At 46.6% G+C, this 19262-nt stretch overlaps 1 protein-coding gene across 4 annotated transcripts in view; it reads left to right on the top strand.

Moving 5' to 3' along the window:
* Positions 1–19262, top strand: part of ssbp4 (single stranded DNA binding protein 4) — a 246424-nt gene that overhangs the window by 214245 nt on the left and 12917 nt on the right. For all 4 annotated transcript variants that reach the window (XM_059991371.1, XM_059991370.1, XM_059991373.1 and 1 more), the window contains 9 exons: positions 6039–6122; positions 6761–6820; positions 8058–8124; positions 11138–11208; positions 12628–12695; positions 13632–13680; positions 14160–14195; positions 14787–14838; positions 18298–18368. In XM_059991371.1, coding sequence (XP_059847354.1) covers positions 6039–6122; positions 6761–6820; positions 8058–8124; positions 11138–11208; positions 12628–12695; positions 13632–13680; positions 14160–14195; positions 14787–14838; positions 18298–18368 — 558 coding nt within the window. The remainder of the gene's footprint in view (positions 1–6038; positions 6123–6760; positions 6821–8057; positions 8125–11137; positions 11209–12627; positions 12696–13631; positions 13681–14159; positions 14196–14786; positions 14839–18297; positions 18369–19262) is intronic.

Below are 19262 nucleotides of genomic sequence, written 5' to 3'. Positions count from 1 at the left end.
AAGAGTCAGCAATCTGAAAGGGTTAACCCTGTCTCCCTCTCCGCAGATATTGCCTGACTTGCTGAGCGTCCAGTGTATCATGTTCTGTCTAATGGAGTCTAGTGAGTTTGTAGACTGATAGCAGAGTTCAAGGCCATCCAGTGCACATTAAAAGCTGATAAAGCAGGAGTAAGCTCCCCATTCGTAGAGCAGTAGACCATCTCTCTGCTGCCCTTCTTGCCATCTTGCCACTGATTTGCGACAGCTATAATTGAACAGGGATTTTGCCCATTGCTGTCCGCTTTCTCTCGCATGCTCTTCCAGCTTCCTGATAAAAGCAGCATCAACATTGCCATCACAACCATTGTCAGTCGGAGCCAGCGACACGTTTTGGGGAAAGAAACTGCTCATGAGTTGCTGCCTTATATTTCCACTCAGCAGCTTTAGAACCCTCACTTGTGGAAATAACTTACCTTCACAACCACTGCCATGTCCTTTCACAGTATCAGGGACCCCCGGGCTTCCTCAGCCTTGCTGTTGCAGTGAGGGGATCTTTCAAAGTTCAATTTGCTATCAAAGTACATATATGTCACTGTATAATACATTGAGATTCATTTTCTTTCAGCGTTGACAGTAGAACAGAGAAGAAATAGAATTAATGAAATCTACACACAAAGACTAGCAAACAACCAATGTGCAAAAGGAGACAAACTGCACATTTTAAAATGAACAAATAAATAAATAGATAGATAGATAGATAAATAAATAGATGGATGAATGGATGGATGGATGAATAAATACTGAGAACATGAGTTGCAGAGTCCTTAAAAGTGAGTCCATAGGTTGTGGAATCAGTTCAGAGTTGAGCTGAGTGCTATGATCCCTGCTAGTTCAGGAACCTGATGATTGAAGGGTAATACTTCAAATATTCCTGAACCTGATGGTGTGGGACCTAAGGGTCCTGTACCTCCTTTTTGATGGCAGCAGTGAGAAGAGAGCATGGCCTGGATTGTAGGGTGGGTGGGTGGGTGGGTGGGTGTGTGTGTGTGTGTGTGTGTGTGTGTGTGTGTGTGTGTGTGTGTGTGTGTGTGTGTGTGTGTGTGTGTGTGTGTGTGTGTGTGTGTGTGTGTGTGTGTGTGTGTGTGTGTGTAAATCTATTTACATCTTTCACTACCAGCACTGAAAGGAATTCAAACTGCACTAAAGTTTGTCACCCTCTACCTTGTTAATATGTTATGTATATTTCAAAATCATACACAATCACATTTCCCTTTCTGGTTTCTGATGTGGACGGTGTTGACAATGTGGAGTTTGTGATGATTTGTCTGCAAATTTTAGAACTGGCTTATTTATACTGCTTTTATTGGAATTATTCAGTGCACACTTCTTGGTGTCACTGGGCAAAAGGTTGCACAGCAAAAGATCTTTGCATGTACTGGTCATCACAAATTAGAGGGAACACTGCTCTTTGATGATGGAGGCTGCTTTATTGTGGCAGCGTTCCTTGCAGATGTGTTTAATGGTGGGGAGGGCTGTGCCTGTGTAGGAATGGACTGCATCCACTATAAGTTTTCCCATTCCCGGGCAGTGGTGTTGCAGCCAGTCAAGATACTCTCTACTGCGCATCTGTAGAGTTTGTCAAAGTTTTAGATGACACACCGGATTGGTGCAAAGCTCTAAGAAAGCAGAGGAGCTGTTGTGCATTCTTTGTGATGGCATTTCGATGCTGGTCCCAGGGCAGATCGTCTGAAATGATAACGCCAAAGAATCTTAAGGTTATCTCGTTACCTCGGATCCCCTAATGAGGACTGGCTCATGGACTACGTGAGGTTTCTTCCTCACCTAGTCAATAATCAGTTCTTTGATTTTGCTGATGTTGAGTGGGAGGTGGTTGTTGAGGCATGATTCAACCAGTTTTTCAATCTCCCTCCCATGTGACGATTCATCACCACCTTTGATTTGGTCAACCACAGTGATCAGGAAATTCAAATATGGTGTTGAATTTGTACCTAGCAACACAGTAATAAGTGTAAAGCAGCTAGAGCAGGGGGCTAAGCACACAGCCTTTGTGGTGCACCTGTGCTGATTGTGATTGTGGAGGAGATGTTGTTGCCAATCTGAACTAATTGGGGTTTGCAAGTGAGGAAATCAATGATCCGATTGCACTGGGAGGCATCAAGGCCTATGTTTTGGAGCTGAGTGATTAGTTTTGAGGGGATGATACTGTTGACCTGTAGTCAATGAAGAGCATCATGATGAATGCGTCTTCATTGTCCCACTGTCCAGAGGTGAGTGAAGAGCCAATGAAATGGCATCTGCTGTTGAACTGTTGTGACGGGAGGCAAACTGAGCTGCATATAAATCATTCCTCGGGCAGGAGTTGATATGCTTCATGATCAACCTCTCAAAGCACTTAACCACAGTGGATGTAAGTACTACTGAGTGATACTTATTGAGGCAAGCTACCATATTCTTCTTGAGCACTTGTACAATTGAAGCCTGATTGAAGCAGGAAACTAAAAATAAATAAGTAAATAAGTAACACTGAGAGCGTGAGATGCAGAGTCCTTGAAAGTGAGTCCATGCGTTGTGGAATTGGTTCAAAGTTGAGGTGAGTCCTTGCTGGTTCAGCAGCCTGATGGTGACCCAGCAAAGGAGAAGACTCATAGAGATAAAATTTATGAGCATTTGAAAAACTATGGCCTGATTAAGGAGAGTCAGCATTTGTGGGGCAAGTCGTCTCTGACTAACGCAAACATGAGGAAATCTGCAGATGCTGGAAATTCAAGCAACACACGCAAAATGCTGGTGGAACGCAGCAGGCCAGGCAGCATCTATAGGAAGAAGTACAGTCAACTCTTCGTCCTTCCAGACAAAAGGTCTCGGCCAGAAACATCGACTGTACTTCTCCCTATAGATGCTGCCTGGCCTGCTGCGTCCCACCAGCATTTTGTGTGTGTTGCTCGTCTTTTACTAACTTAGTTAAGTTTTTTGATGAGTTGAAGATAGAGCTGTGGATGTTGTCTACATGGATTTTTAGTGAGGTGTTTGACAAGGTTCCTAGTGGGAGGCTCATTCAGAAGATTAAGTTGCATGGGATTGTTTGGATTCAGAATTGACTTGCCCATAGAGGACAGAGGGTGGTAGTCAAAGGGACTTACTGTAGTTGGATATCTGTGATTAGTGGTGTTCCACAAGGATCTGTATGGGGGCCTCTGCTGCTTGTGATGTATATAAATGGCCCAGATGAAATTGCAGATAGTTAGGTTAAGTTTGCAGATGATGCGAAGAATGGTGATGTTGTGGAAAGCGCAGAAGACTAGCAAAGAATACAGACAGGATATAGATCAGTTGCAAATATGGGCAGAGAATGATAGATGGAGTTTAACCCAGTTAAATGTGAAGTGTTGTACTTCAGTAAAGAGGCAGGACAGGAGGAGGAGGAGAGGGAACTTGTGGTCCAAGTTCTTAGCTCAAAGTGGCTACACATGTTGATAAGGTGGTTAAGAAGGCCACTGGCATCTGTCGTGAAATTTATTAACTTCAGTTTAGTTGGCAATTTGATTACTAATTTGTTTGGTTTGGCACAGCACTTTGGCCCGGAGAGCCTGTTTCTGTGCTGCACTGTTCTGTGTCCTATGTTCTATGTTAAGATGTCCAGATGTTTGACCTCTGGATTACTTAGGAAGCAGCAAATCCCGACCAAACTGGAATCACAGAAGGATTTCGTTGATAGTTCCAACCATGTTATGCATGTACTTTAAGTACAATTGACAATCTGGACACAGATTGGTGTAATATTGTCCATGTAATAATTGGACAACGTTGTGGAACAATTAACACAAACTTTTACAAACGTTTTATCAGCAACGTACCTCAAGTCAAGTCACTTTTTATTGTCATTTCGACCATAACTGCTGGTACAGTACACAGTAAAAATGAGACAACGTTTTTCAGGACCATGGTGTTACATGAAACAGTACAAAAACTACACTGAACTACGTAAAAACAATACAGAAAAAACTACACTAGACTACAGACCTACCCAGGACTGCATAAAGTGCACAAAACAGTGCAGGCATTACAATAAATAATAAGCAAGACAATAGGCACAGTAGAGGGCAGTAAGTTGGTGTCAGTCCAGACTCTGGGTATTGAGGAGTCTGATAGCTTGGGGGAAGAAACTGTTACATAGTCTGGTCGTGAGAGCCCGAATGCTTTGGTGCCTTTTCCCAGATTGCAGGAAGGAGAAGAGTTTGTATGAGGGGTGTGTGGGGTCCTTCATAATGCTGTTTGCTTTATGGTTGCAGCGTGTAGTGTAAATGTCTGTGACGGCGGGAAGAGAGACCCCGACGATCTTCTCAGCTGACCTCACTATCCGCTGCAGGGTCTCGCGATCCGAGACGGTGCAATTTCTAAACCAGGCAGTGATGCAGCTGCTCAGAATGTTCTCAATACATCCTCTGTAGAATGTGATGAGGATGGGGGGGGGGGGGAGATAGACTTTCCTCAGCCTTCTCAGAAAGTAGAGACACTGCTGGGCTTTCTCTGCTATGGAGCTGGTGTTGAGGTGTTGAGGGACCAGGTGAGATTCTCCACCAGGTGAACACCAAGAAATTTGGTGCTCTTTACGATCTCTACTGAGGAGCCGTCGATGTTCAGTGGGGAGTGGTCGCTCTGTGCCCTCCTGGAGTCAACAACCATCTCTTTTGTTTTGCTCACATTCAGAGACAGGTTGTTGGCTCTGCACCAGTCCGTTAGCCACTGCACCTCCTCTCTGTAAGCTGACTCGTCGTTCTTGCTGATGAGACCCACCACGGTCGTGTCATCGGTGAACTTGATAATATGGTTTGAGCTGTGTGTTGCAGCACAGTCGTGGGTCAGCAGAGTGAACAGCAGTGGACTGAGCACACAGCCCTGGGGAGCCCTCGTGCTCAGTGTGATGGTGTTGGAGATGCTGCTCCCGATCCGGACTGACTGAGGTCTCCCAGTCAGGAAGTCTAGTATCCAGTTGCAGAGGCAGGTTTTTTTTTGATGTTCTGACTTGTTTTTGAAGTCCCTCAGTCATTTGTACCAGTTTGCACCAGTTCACTGAAGTCCAAAGAGAAAATCCAGTCCATAGTTTATCTTTTTCCCATGCCCACATCATTTGTGAATTTAAACCTCAAGGTCAGCAGTGCCACATATCTCCAAGGCACTGATTCAAAGATAGAATACTTTTCTGTAGACTCAGCACATCCAGGCTCAGCTGCACATGCAGACGTCCTCCAGCAGATGTCAGTAGACAACAGTTAATAACCATCAGCAACACAAGAGATTCTGCAGATCTGGAAATCCTAAACAACACACTCAAAATGCTGGAGGAAGTCAGCGAGCCAAGCAGCATCTGTGGAGGGAGATAAACCATCAACATTTTGGGCCAAGATGTTGACTGTTTATTCCCTTTCATCAGCACAGAAAACCAAGTTTGACACTTCAACTGCTTACAGTTGGCTTGTTCTGGATCCTCAATTTGTAAAAATGGGACTTGAGAACACATTCCTGCGATAATCAGTTAAATAAAAAAAGCCAATTTATGCCCAGTCCCTAAAAGATAAGTTTTACAACCCTTCCAATCTGTCTCACTAGTCAATAGCATATTCATCTATTTTACCACCCATTCTCTGTATATTTAGAGTGTATTACATCCTTCCTGATTTTGAGTACACTTCACAGCGTAGCCCTCTGTCACAGAGAGTTCCTGAGGTTTCCCTGAGTCTTGTGGCCTCGGCAGAACAGATCCCATCTGTAGTTAAACTCCGACTTTTCAGGATGGCCTTGGGTCATGTAAAGTCCCACTCGGGAGAAGGCCATTCAGCCCATTGTGCCTCTGTGAGGGTGCCCCTAGTTAGTCCTTCTCCCTTGCCCATTGCAAACTTCATGTGATGTTAGTGTCAACTAACTAAAGTCAGGTTGGTGTGGTTCCCTGGACCGGGTGCAGTGAACTGAGATGTAATGCAATTTAACCTAGGTCTGTCCCAATTGTCACTAATTTCATTTTCAACTTTGTTCTGTTGAAGGGTCCCCCTGGATCACAACCAACCCAACACAGTCAGGCACCTCGACACAATCCCAACAACCCCATCATGGGACCCCATGGTCAGGTGAGTGCTGTCCGACATCATAAGGAAGGGGACAGTGGGAGGGAACTTCACTCTCTATTTAGCCCTTGCTGGGGATAATATTTGATGGGACAGTGTAGGGGGGACTTTCCTCGGTATCTGACCTGTAGTATTCTTGCCCCGAGATATTTGTAGGGATGAGTTAGGCTAAGGAGTTTTCCTCTAGATCCAATTGTGCCATTCCTGCCTAGGGAGAACTTGATATGAGAGTGTAGAGACGACTTTTCCTGTGCATTGAACCCCAGTTGACCCTACCTGGGAATGTTTGACAGGACAGTGTAGAAGAAACTTGCCCTTGTATCTTAATTTGTGGTATTCCCACCCTGAGAATGTTTGTTGGGATCGTCTAGAAGACGCTTTCCTCTGGATCTAATTATGACCCTGACCTGGGAATGTTGCATGGGACTGTGCAGAGGGATCTTGCCTCCAGCTCTGATCTAATTTCATCTGTGCAGATATTTTCTGCTGCAGAGGAGCATGGCTTGGGAAATGCACCAAGTCCTCTGTGAGGCTCTTCCACATAGCTTCTCAAAGGTACTGGGAGTAGCTGGGAATTTCTGGAATATCTGGAGTAACAGTGAATCCTCCCTTGTGACGGACCTGTGTTTCTCACCCAATAGTCCTTCATGTCTCCTCGGTACCCAGGTGGACCCCGGAACTCGCTCCGGATATCAGCACAGGTGAGTGTCACCAGGTTTACAGGCCTGACTTTTCGATGGGGTGCAGGATACACTCAGACGTTCTGTGGGGAGAGTTCTAACTGATCGCATTGGTGAGGGGTCAGTGCACAGGACAGGAAAAAGCTGCAGAGGGTTGTAAACTCTGCCAGCTCCATCAGGACACTAGCCTCCCAGCACTGAGGACATCATCATGTGGAAATCAGGAACTCACTTCAGTGAGAGAGGTTGAGAATTTGCTGGATTGTTGCAAACCAGCCGTTCCCCTGCCTGGGTCTGGGCCCATATGATATTCCAGGTCACACCTTTCACTTTTAAGTCCACCCCCTCCCCCGGAGCCCTGCATTTTCGGTTCTCATGTCTGAGAAAGGATGTGCTGGCATTGGAGAAGGACAAGAGAATGTTTGCAAGAATTATCCTGCAAATGAAATGGTTAGCGTACGAGGAGCGTTGGATGCCTCTGGACCTGAATTCACTAGAGAAATGAAGAATGAAGCGGTGGGGGGGGGGGGGGAAATCTCATTGAAATATACCAAATATTAAAAAATGCAGATAGGGTAGAAGTGATGAGGATGTTTCCAACAGTGGGGAATCCAGGACCAAAGGGCACAAGTTTAAGGATAGAAGAATAGTATAAGAATTTCTTTAGCCAGAGGGTGATGAATCTGTGGAATTCATTGGGACAGGTGCCTGTGGAGAACAAATCATTGGATGTGTTTAAATCAGAGGTTGACAAGTTCTTAGTTAGTAAGGGTGTCAGAGGTTACAGGGAGAAAGCAAGAAAATGGGACTGAGAGGGAAAATAAGTCAGCCATGATCAAATAACAGAGCTGACATGATGGGCCAAATGGCCTTATTCTAGTCCCATGTCTTATGGTCTTGTGAACTAAGCCATGCAGGGCATCAGAAATAAGACAGGTAACGGGAGGGGCAACAAGTATCAGACCCACCAGTGGGTCCCCACCTAGAAATCAGTATCTGTTCAATCTGTGAAGTTAAGGCTAGGGGACGATGAGAGGTGGAAGAGCTACAGCACCTGCGGAGCCGCTGGTCCTGAGCTCAGTACTGGAAACTGTGCTCAGAGAACTCCACCACCAGTGCCCGCTGAGCTGACCCCCTTTTGCAAGAAGACAGACAAATGCTTGGAGAGCATGTGTGGGAGGGGGGGGATTGGGCGCAGGTGGAGGGGAGTGGAAATGAGAATCCTGCTCTGTGTTAACCCTTTCTTCTTTTCCTGTAGCCTCCTATCGGAGTCCCGGGATCTCAGCCACTGTTACCAAATGCAATGGACCCCACAAGACAGCAAGGTGGGTATGGCGGAGTGCGCTGAGCCCAAGGGCCACACCAACATTGTCCACAGGTTCCTTCCCTGCAGGTGTTGGAGGCTTTGATTGAATCACAATCAGGTTTAATAATCACGTTGTGAAATCTGTTGTTTTGCAGCAGCAGTACTTTGCAATACATAATAATGAGAACTAAACTATATTAACAAGCATATATGTATATAAAATAGGTTACAATAAATTAAATAAATAACGTAAAAAGAGAGAAAATATACTGAGGTATTGTTAGTAGGTTCCTCTTCCATTTGGAAATCTGATGGTGGAGGGGAAGAAGCTGTCCCTGAAACACTTAATGTGTGTCTTCAGGCTCCTGTACCTCATCCTTGATGGCAACAATGAGAAGAGGGCTTGTCCTGGGTGACGGGGGTCCTTAATGATGGGATGTTGCCTTTTTGAGGCCTGTGTTAAGCCCTTCCTCCACTCTACCATCCCACGCCACATCTACCAAACTGGTGATCCTCTGTCTAGACTGCGTCTCCATGAGCTGTTTGAACTATGTCTTGACTTGTCCTTTTTGCACCCCCCCACCCCTCACCAAAGGCACTTCCTTGTCCAACATGAGGGATAGCAGCAAGGTTTTAGCAGGCTGAGTAAACAGTGAATTTCAGTATGAGACTGACGAGGAGATAGGCTTGAAACAAGTAGGCCGAATGGCCTAATTCTGCTCATGTATCTTACGTTCTTATAGCGTATCCACCTTCTCCTTATTAACCTGTAAATACCTGCTGATTAGTTAGTCATCCCATTTGATTTATAGTAGCTTGTGATGGCTTTGTTCTCAGACATAGGATAGAATGGAATCTATTCAAAATGCAATTGTCTCCTTATACTATTCAGTATGGAGATGATGCTTACTCCAGTGCCTTCTTCCTATAACAATTCCATAACGCTTGATTCCTTTAATAGCCAAAAATGTTCCCACCTTTATCTTGAATGCACTCATCCAGTGAGCCTTTAATAAATCTGTTCAACAAATACAGATTGTTTCTCCCAGCTTACGAACACCTGAATTATGTACAATCTGTACAACGGAACAAGTGTTTGAGTACCATGGGATGAACCTGCTGGGGTCTTCCTGTGTGGAAATTCAGTTTCCAAGTTGTGAACTGTCCTGTCTGGGTTATGAGCAGCTCACAGAAACAGAACCCAGCCTTAACCTGGGAGGACCAGTAATTCCCAAGATGGGTGGAGAACCCTTTTCCCATCTCCCTGAATAGCTGACCCCCATGTCAAGACTGTAATTCTATTTACTCTAGTTTTTGCAAACATCATCACTCCAAATATCCCATCAAGTCCCAAGAGAATCTTGTGTGTTTCATGAGATCAGCTCTCATTCGAATGTAAAAGGCTCTCAAAAACACTTGAAAGTGGCACAGAATGTGCTAACACTGTTAATGTAGATACCCAGCAACACAATGAATGTACAGACTGACTGGCACTATGAATGTGAACAAAGCCATGAACTGTTTTTAGTATTTCTTACGTAGACAGCATGTTTTATGATCAGAGGTGAGCCTTGAAATAAAAAAATAGTTCACCTCCAACCACCGACTCTGAAAACTTAAATCGATTCACCACTGAAGCTTCAACATCCTTCTTAAGGCGAGGCCTAAGTGGGGCTTTGTAACATTCAATTGCCAAGTGCACGACTCCGGTTCTGGAGGTCCCTGAGTCTGCCGGTTTTTACAGGGAGGTCTTTGAGAGTGTATCAGCATCCTGAAAGTGTGAAGCCTGGAGTGTATTAGTATTTACGGGGTTCCCAGAAGCATATCAGCATTCGCAGGAGACGGTGGGATATTCATCAGTAGATCCACAGTGGCTTCCTGTAAGTGCAGCACTTTCACAGCAAATTCCCAGGAATGTTGTCGCTCACATGGAGACCCTGGAAGGGATTCAGTATTGATAAGGGATGTCACTGAAATGTCAATGTTTGCTGGGGGCAGGGGGTGGTTATAGGTGTGTGGCAGTATTCACGGGGGACTGCAGGACTGTGTCAGTATTTACGTGGATTCCAGGAGTGGTCAGTACAGCGGTGTAGCGGCTAGTGCACACTTTGCAGCACCGATGGTCAGGGTTAAGTTTCCGCTGCTGTCTATAAGTTCTCCCTGTGACAAAGTGGGTTTCCTCCAGACGCTCCGGTTTCCCCCGTCCTGATGTGACCCAAGTGCGGAGAGAGAGACCCTGAAGTGGGTCAAAGGTTCACTGACTTTAATGAGAACTGTTGCAAAGTTAGAGGAAAAGTAAAACAATAAACTCTAGGCTAACAGTGCCATTAACTAAAGCTCTCAGAGTGAAATTCACGTGGCAACACCGTGGCTGGAAGAAATAACTAGATACTAAATGAATGCTGCTCCTTTTCAGTGTCAGTCAAAACGGTAGTCCACTTTCCCAGGCAAGGACGAGGATAAGCAGGGAGTGTAAACGCTGCTGTGCTTTCAGTCAAATCTCGACAAGACTAGAATGAAAAGAAGGGGGTTAAATGCTACCATAATGAAGCAGTGGTTAGGTGGAACACGCATGTTCGTGAACGCACCTGCCGAACCTATTCTACAGCCTACCTTTGCGGATGCGTAGACTCTGCAGCAGAGTCCATGGTTGTGACACCTGCCGCATTCCTCAGACGTAAGGGTTAGGGTTAGTAAATAGTGGGCATGCTATGTCTGCGCTGGAAGTGTAGCCACACTTGTGGGCTGCCCAGCACATCCTTGGGCAGAATCCGCATTCACACATTTTATACATTTCACTGCTCTGATGTACAGATGGAACCAATCTTTCATTTCTTTAATCTCAGTATTTACGAATAATGCTGGAAATGGGTCAGTTCTTGAAATGTCCTGTGGTATGTATTAGAACCTATAGGAGCACCACGGGACTGTGACAGTGTTATGGGGTGTCCCTAGGAATGGCTAGTATTTACGAAGGATCTTAGGGAATGCAAGAGTATTTCTGATGAAGAATTGCTTTTATGTTGTTTCAGGTCATCCAGGAATGGCCGGTCCAATACAGCGAATGACTGCTCCTCGAGGACTAGCTGGGATGGGACCCCAGGTACTGTTCTAATCACTCCATACGTATAGCTCTGCCCTTGAGGGCCACACTGTTCCCCCACTGTCTGATCTTGCTTTCTCATCCTTAATGGATGATCACCCGATTCACTGATTAACCCACGCTGTGCCAGGATTATTTCTCACCCTCCTTTCCAAGTCAGCCTTAGGCTTGCAAAGGTAGAAAGCAAAAACCTTCAACTGCTGAAGTTTGAAGTAAAAACAAAGAATGTCGGAAGTTGTTCAACAAGTGTACCTGTGTCTCTGAGGGAGGAACAAGTTCATGTACAGGGTCCTCAACTTCACAGAGATGAAGACAAACAGGTTTTAAGATGCAAAGAAAGTGGAGGAGCGAATGAAAGGGAAAGTTGAGAGGATAGGAGTCTCCACTGACTCTGATTGCACATCGTCAAGCTGAGCAACAGCAAGAACCTTCATAGCCAGAGTTAACGTAGAAGCTTGAATCTACCAGGAAATGAGCGGAGCCACCCTCAGGAGCTGTCTCTCAATTCCCACTGAATCTGTGCTGCAGAAAGAATCCTTGTTTCCAGCAGACATCCCGCCTGTCAAACCACCTGATCCCATCCTGACACACAGTCACACACAAGAGCAGCCCCTTCGTCCCACCAGGCCCCCGCTGACCAAGGACCCATTTACACTAATCCTACACTAAACCATTTTGTTCTCCCTACATTTGCATCAACCCACTCCCCCCCCCATCCCAGACATCCACCCCCGAGGAGCAATTCGCACTGGCCAATGCCCCCCCCCATCCCAGACATCCACCCCCGAGGAGCAATTCGCACTGGCCAATGCCCCCCCATCCCAGACATCCACCCCCGAGGGGCAATTCGCACTGGCCAATGCCCCCCCATCCCAGACATCCACCCCCAAGGAGCAATTCGCACTGGCCAATTAACCCACCTGCAGTTTTCACCTGGAGAGAGCCCATGCAGAGGTAGAATGTGTAGGGAAGGGAAATCAAGAACTAGAGGGAGTAGGTGCAAGGCGGGAGAGGAAAGGGTTAAAAAGGACCCAAGGGGCAACTTTCCCACACAGTGGGTGGTGAGTACATAGAACGAGCTGCCAGGGAAAGTAATTGAGGCAGGTACGGTGGTATCATTCACGAGGTGCTTGCACAGGTGCATGTAGAGGTGGGGCTTGGAGGGATATGGGCTGAATGCAGGAAATTGGGGCCAGCTGGGTGGCCACCATGCTGCATGGCCGAGCAGCCTGTATTCCCGCTGTATTGCTCTATGACTCTATCTCTATACGGTAGACAGCACCTGGGGTCAGAATCGAACCCTGGTTGCTGGAGTCGTGAGGCAGTGGCTGTTCCATCCTGCCACACATCTAATCCTGGCACTGCCAGGATTTGCCATCCCTCGCTCACTCCGGGATCTTTTGTCTTTTTCTCTTCCAGAATTACGGAGGCGCAATGCGGCCCCCGCCTAACTCTTTAGGAGGCCCTGGAATGCCGGGAATGAATCTGTAAGATTTTCTAATGAATTGCAATTTTTGGGTTGTGTGGTTATTTGGTCCCAGTCATTAGAGACAGAGACTGTTGTAACATCAGTAGAAGATACTGTGAGCCACCTGAAGGATAGAGGGAAGGTGGCATCATTTGATTCCTATAGAAGATAATAAGGGTGACCATTTGGTCCATTGCTTGTAACAGCATTGTCTTGCTTCATTTCATTGCCCCTTTGAAAAGTTCTTGTTGAATCTACTTCCACCCCTCTTTCCAAATCTCTGCATAAAATATTCTCCATTTGGCCCTTCTGTATCTTATGTCGATCACCTTATAAACTCTATCCTTAATGAAAACAGTTTCTTCCAATTCAGTCCTTCAAGTCCATCCCAAATAATGTGCCACCTTCAGATCTACTCTGAACCTCCTCAGCTCAATAGTGAGCAGCCTCAGTCTTGGAGAACGGTCCAGTTTGGGTTTTGGTTTGGATGCTGGTCAGAATGATCCAAATGGCCTTCTGCAGCCTCAGTGATTGCCCTGCGAGACCCATCAGCACGTCACCTAACTGCTGACGGGATACATTTGCAGTGCACTCACTGTAAAGTAGGAAATGCAGCAGCCAACTGACACACAAGCAGCAAAGTAAAATGACCAAAGAGATAGTTTCAGTTTTTTGGAAAACGTTTAGAAATTGCATGCTTGGTGTTGAAGTATGAATAAAGAGACTTCGCAGAAGCAAAGGCAACATTTGGCTCAGAAGAAATTGTGATCTAGATGTTGTTGTGGGTTCTCCAGTGATGGTTTCCAATGGAGGGCCTGTCCATGGTGGTCTCCCAGTCAAAACCTCTGTACTGGGGAGTGCTGTCTGTTATCAGGAGCATTGACTTGTCTGAGTGATTGACAAGAGTAGTCCTCCTGTATGATATCGGTAACACAGAGATGTGTTTTGATTACAGGGGTCCAGGCGGTGGGAGAACATGGCCAAACCCACCCAATGCTAATTCGGTAAGTAACCAATGATTAGGTGTCAGAAGGATTCAGAGAAACTAAATACTCTTCAAACAATGCTGTAATCGGTTCCCCTTTTCCAACTCCGTCACAGTCAGTCTCTTCCTTTGGTGTCAATACTCCAAGCCCTGTTCCTGCCAGTTATCCAGTCTTATCACTGAGTTCTTCTTCTGGTTGGTTAATGGTTTTACAATAGAACAGTATAAACTGGGAATGACCATTGTGTCCGTAACTGCAAAACAGCTCCGAAATGGAGATATCTAACGTTTCACACACTGACGTTAGGGTGAGATCAACCATGAACTTACTGAAGGGGGAGGAAGCTTAATGAGGGAATTGACCTACTCCTATGTACTTATGGATTGTACCTTCAGTTAATCGGGGCCAACAATGGCCATAATGTAGGGTGTTGCTAGACCTGAAGGCTCCAGTAATGGAGGTTCACTGCTAATGGTTTGCCTCTTTCTTTGTCCCAGATACCATATTCCTCATCATCACCGGGCAGCTATGTGGTGAGTTTATTGTCCTCAGAAAAACGCATGTCCTGCTAGATGGGCAGAGGCCCACTCGCACCACCCCTGCACCAAAGTCCACACCCTCCAGCCCATACCTGCCTTCACCAATCGTCCCTCCCTGCACACTCCACAGCCAGCTCCTCTTCTCTTCTCAAATTCCTCTCCTGCGGTTCTCCCCCATCCCGTGGTCCCCCCCATTCACTTCCTATCACAGTTTACACCGCTACCATCCCAATACAAGCCCCTCCCTTTCCCTTCTTTGCACCCATCCCCTCTGCTGCACTTTCCTTCTGATGCACCCATCCCTGTAAACCTCCCCCAAACCCCCTTCCACAAGGCCATTAGCCTCACTGAACCCTTTCCTTTCCAATGTCCACCCTTTCCTGACTGGTTTTGTTCCACCCCTACCACTGAAAGGCAGATATTTCGTCTGCTTCTTCTCCCTACCTCCACCAGTCCTCCCTCAGTCACCCATTTCTCTCCCTCCTCCTCCCCTCCGTGACAGAGAAGGATTCCCCGCCCCCATCCGCACCTCTCCCACGTTGCCCTTTGTTGACCTGGTTTTTTTTCCCATGTGTTCTCTCTCAGGGTCCACCGGGCAGTGCACCCCCAGGAACGCCAATCATTCCCAGCCCTGGAGGTAATGAATCTCGCCCCTCTTTTGGTTCTTAAGGAAGCGACAGCGATGAAGGATAATGAAACCGTGGGGGTGTTGGAGTGGTGTTGGGTTGTGAATCATAACACTGTCAGATCATTCAGCCCCTCCTGTTGGAATGCATCTGTCCCCAAGTCCTATCCCTGCCTACTTCGAACTCTGTGCGCCGAGCATCCTCCCAGATGGCGCGTGCTGGTGTGTTACACGTTCTGCCATGACGCAGCCTTAAGACCTGTTTAGGAAATGGTCTCCTCCAATTATTGTGCCGGCTGCTTTTGAAGGGCGGTTTAGAGGATGGGATGGGCAGACATGGCAGCAAGCTGAATAATGTGGCCAACTCTTTGACATGGATTGTACTGAGTGCTGAGAGCTCAGAGGTGTTGGGCTGAGCCCTTTGAAGAAATCTCTCATTGGATCCGTATCCTTGTGGCTCGGTTACCTGACTTGAGCCATCTTCTGGAATTACCTTCCATGTCATTCCACACACCACAGAGCGGTTTCCTGGTTTCCCCAGCAATACTCCGCTTCCTGCCCCAGCCTGTGGGCTGCACATGCAGTGTTAGTACATTCTGCCATGAAAAGGGATCTTAAGGGACATCTCTTTGTGTTGGAATCTCCCCTTTAACATGAGGAGACAGAATGGAGAGCATTGCACGAATCCCACGTGATAGTTCAGAAGGTGGTTCATGAATCCTCACGTTGTCTATAATTGGGTCTAGCCTTGGTTCAGGCCAAGGTGGGTCTAGTCCTGGATCTGGCTCAGCTGGGTTCAGGCAGTGGGCCATCAAAAAGTTCATCCAAGCCATCAATCTGATCCACTTTTCATATCTGGGTGTCCCGGCAGAGTTACCATACAATGTCTGTAGGATTACAGGTAACCTTCCAGGATGGGTCAGTCCCACAGAGATTGGAAAGTGTCCCGGGAAGTGAGTGGGGCATTTTAATGTCAGCTGTTTTGTTGATGTTTCCAGTTATTTAAAAAATGAAAATTAAGGCTTAAATACAGAGTAAACTTGCCTCATTCTGTACTCCTGTACTGCTGTGATACCTCCTTTCATATTCTATGTGTCAGGAGAAGATGTCTGTTTTTTCAAGGTCCAAGATTGCTTAATATTTCCAGTACACAAGTGTAAAGAACAGAATAACTGATACTTTGGATCCAATGCAGCACAAAAAACACAATAATTAAAAAAAAACACAATGACTATACATACGTAAGGTAGTTTCTGTACATAGATTGATTGTACATTCATTAAGTGACACTAGGCAGAGGTGTGTCTGTACCTAAGGTGACTGACAGGAAGTGATGGTGGGGTTTGGTTAGTGGGTGGAAGTGTTGATCAGCTTTCCTGCATGTGGAAAGTAACTGTCTGGTGAAGCTGGCATGGATGCTAAGTAGCCTGCTCCCTGGTGAGAGCGGAACAGTGTATGACCAGGGTGTGTGGGATCCTTTGTGATGTTACTAGCCTTTTTCTGGCACCTTTCTCTACATGTGTCCTTGATGGCGGGTGTGCTGGTGCCGATGTTGTGTTGGGCAGTTTTGACTGCCGTTTCTGGAGCCTTCCTGTCCGCCACAGTGCATTTCCCATACCAAGCAGTGATGCAGCTTGTTATGATGCTCTCTGCTATGTATCTATAGAATGACGTGAGTACAGATTTGCTAATTCCAGCTCTCTTCAGCCTGCTCAGAAAGTAGAGACATTGGTGAGCTGTCCTGATTGTGTAGAATGCATTTTGGGACCATGAGGGTTTGTGCGAGATGCGCTGTACCAGGAGTTTGAAAATGTTTGCAGTTTCCATTGCTGATGTAGAAGGGCGGAGGGACGTGAGTTCTCCTGAAGTCGATAACTCTCTCCCTTGTCTTGTTGACACTGAGGAAGAGATTATTTGCCTGGTACTTCCACCTCCTCTCTGTAAGTTGTCTCATCATTGTTGGTGATGAGCCCTGCTGCTGTCGCGTCATCAGCAAACTTGACAATATGATCACTGGGGTGTTTGGACGTGCAGCCAGTCATGTGTTAGCAGAGCATACAGCAGTGGGCTCAGCACACAGCCATGGAGGAGCCCCTGGGTTTAAGATGATGGGAAGGGAGGAGTGGTTGTACAGTACATACTGACTGTCTGAGGTCTATTAGTTAGGAAGTCCAGCACCCAGTTGCACAGTGGTGTATTCAGACCGACATTAGGAGTTTGTACACCAGGTTCTGTGGGACAGTAGTGTTGCTTGTTGAACTGAAATCACGAAACAGAATTCTGTCAGAAGTACCCTTGTTTTCTAGGTATGTTAGGGCCAGGTGCATGACAGATGTTATGTCATCTGTCGTGGAGCATTTCATTTGGTAAACATATTGATGATTGTCCAATGTGGTAAGAATGGAGCTTTTTATGTGTCCCATTACCAGCCATTTAAAGCACTTCACAATGATGGGTGTTGGCGCCACAGTCATTTAGTTCTGAAGGTGTAGAGTTCCTTGGTACAGGGATAATGGTATCTGATTTGAAGCACGTGGGGACAGCAGCCTGGAAGAGTGAAGTGTTGAAGATGTCCATGAGCTGGTGTGCACACTTCCCGAATACTCAGCTGGCTGCCCTACGGGAGTTGATTCTTATTGTGTTTAAGTGTGTATGGATTCCTGGTCAACGCAGCAATGAAACTGTTCAAAGTTCCGTCACACAGATCAGAAAGGAGCATTGGATGCTTTTTGTTCTGAGCAGGGCTGGGACAGAGTGTGCTAAAGAGTTTGGCTCTGCTCACTGCTTCTTCTGGGTATGAGGTCAGGATCAGAAATGTGGATCATGCCAGTAGGAATGCTGCTTGATTGAGTTTAAGAGCCAAGGGGTAATATAGGACCCTGGTCAGACCCCACTTGGAGTACTGTGCTCAGTTCTGGTCACCTCACTATAGGAAGGATGTGGAAACTATAGAAAGGGTGCAGAGGAGATTTACAAGGATGTTGCCTGGATTGGGGAGCATGGCTTATGAGAATAGGTTGAGTGAACTTGGCCTTTTCTCCTTGGAGTGACAGAGGATGAGAAATGACCTGATAGAGGTGTATAAGATGATGAGAGGCATTGATCATGTGGCTAGTCAGAGGCCTTTTCCCAGGGCTGAAATGGCTAACATGAGAGGATACAATTTTAAGGTACTTGGAAGTGGTACGGAGATGTCAGGGGTAAGTTTTTTACAGAGAGTGGTGAGTGCATGGAATGGGCTGCCGGCGGCGGTGGTGGAGTCTTTTAAGAGACTCCTGGATGGATACATGGAGCTTAGAAAAACAGAGGGCTATGGGTCACCCTAGGTAATTTCCAAAGTTAGGACATGTCCGGCACAGCATTGTGGGCTGAAGGGCCTGTATCGTGCTGTAGTTTTTCGTATGTTTCTATGAAACTCCAGCAAACTCCAAGTCCTGCCGTAAACCTTTGCCTTTTGCTATTTTTTATCAGATTCTACCAACTCCAGCGAGAACATGTACACGATGATGAATCCTATTGGGCCTGGAGGGAATCGACCCGGAGTAAGTCTGAGGGAGGTGGCTGTATGGGACAGTCCGGCTGTGATTCTGCGAGGTCTGGGTCTCTGGCCTCTGCTCCCTATATATATATGTACACACACACACACACTTTGTGCTTTCTGCAGGCTGCAGTCAAACGGCTGATAAATGTAGACTGTCCAGATTTAATTAAGAGTTCTGAGTGGGGCAAACAAAGAGGTGTTTGCACTCAGTGTAACTCAGCAGCTTCAGGAGGGGAAGATAGCTCCAACCCTTTAATGTCACCTCTGCTCATCTCGTTCCATCAGCTGCCAAACCCTGGTGCACACTATTGTTACCCTGCTTCCCATCTCACCATTCCTGATTGTGTAGAATGTGTTTTGGGACCATGAGAATTTGTGCACTCCCAGGAGCTAGAAAATTTTCTCAGTTTCCACTGCACTCTGATGTAGAAGGGTGGAGGGGTTGTGAGTGGGGCAAGTTCTCCTGAAGTCAATACCTTGTTGATATTGAGGAAGGGGTTATTTGCCTGGCGCCTGGCCTCGAGCACTTCCACCTCCTCTCTGTGAGCTGTCTCAACGTCGCTGGTGATGAGCCCACCACTGTCCTGTCATCGGCAAACTTGCCAGGTGATCACTCGGGTGTTTGGCCTTGCAGTCATGATTTAGCAGAGTGTATAGCAATGGGCTCAGCACACAGCCCTGTAGGGGAGGGTTGTTGGCACCCACGTTGAGGATGACGAGGAAGGGAAGAGCAGTGGTGCATTCTAACTATCTGAGATCTATTGGTTAGGAAGCCCCAACACCCTGTTGCACGGTGGTATATTTAGACTGACGTGTAGGAGTTTGTTCACCACAGTCTTTGGGACAACAGTGTTGAATGCTGAAATGTGTGTCGCGTGAACAAGGTCGAGCTCAT

Source organism: Hypanus sabinus, chromosome 16, assembly GCF_030144855.1.
Source record: "Hypanus sabinus isolate sHypSab1 chromosome 16, sHypSab1.hap1, whole genome shotgun sequence".
Taxonomy (NCBI): Eukaryota; Metazoa; Chordata; class Chondrichthyes; order Myliobatiformes; family Dasyatidae; genus Hypanus; species Hypanus sabinus.
The sequence above is the reverse complement of the archived record's forward strand: the minus strand, read 5'-3'. Positions and strand labels throughout refer to the sequence as shown.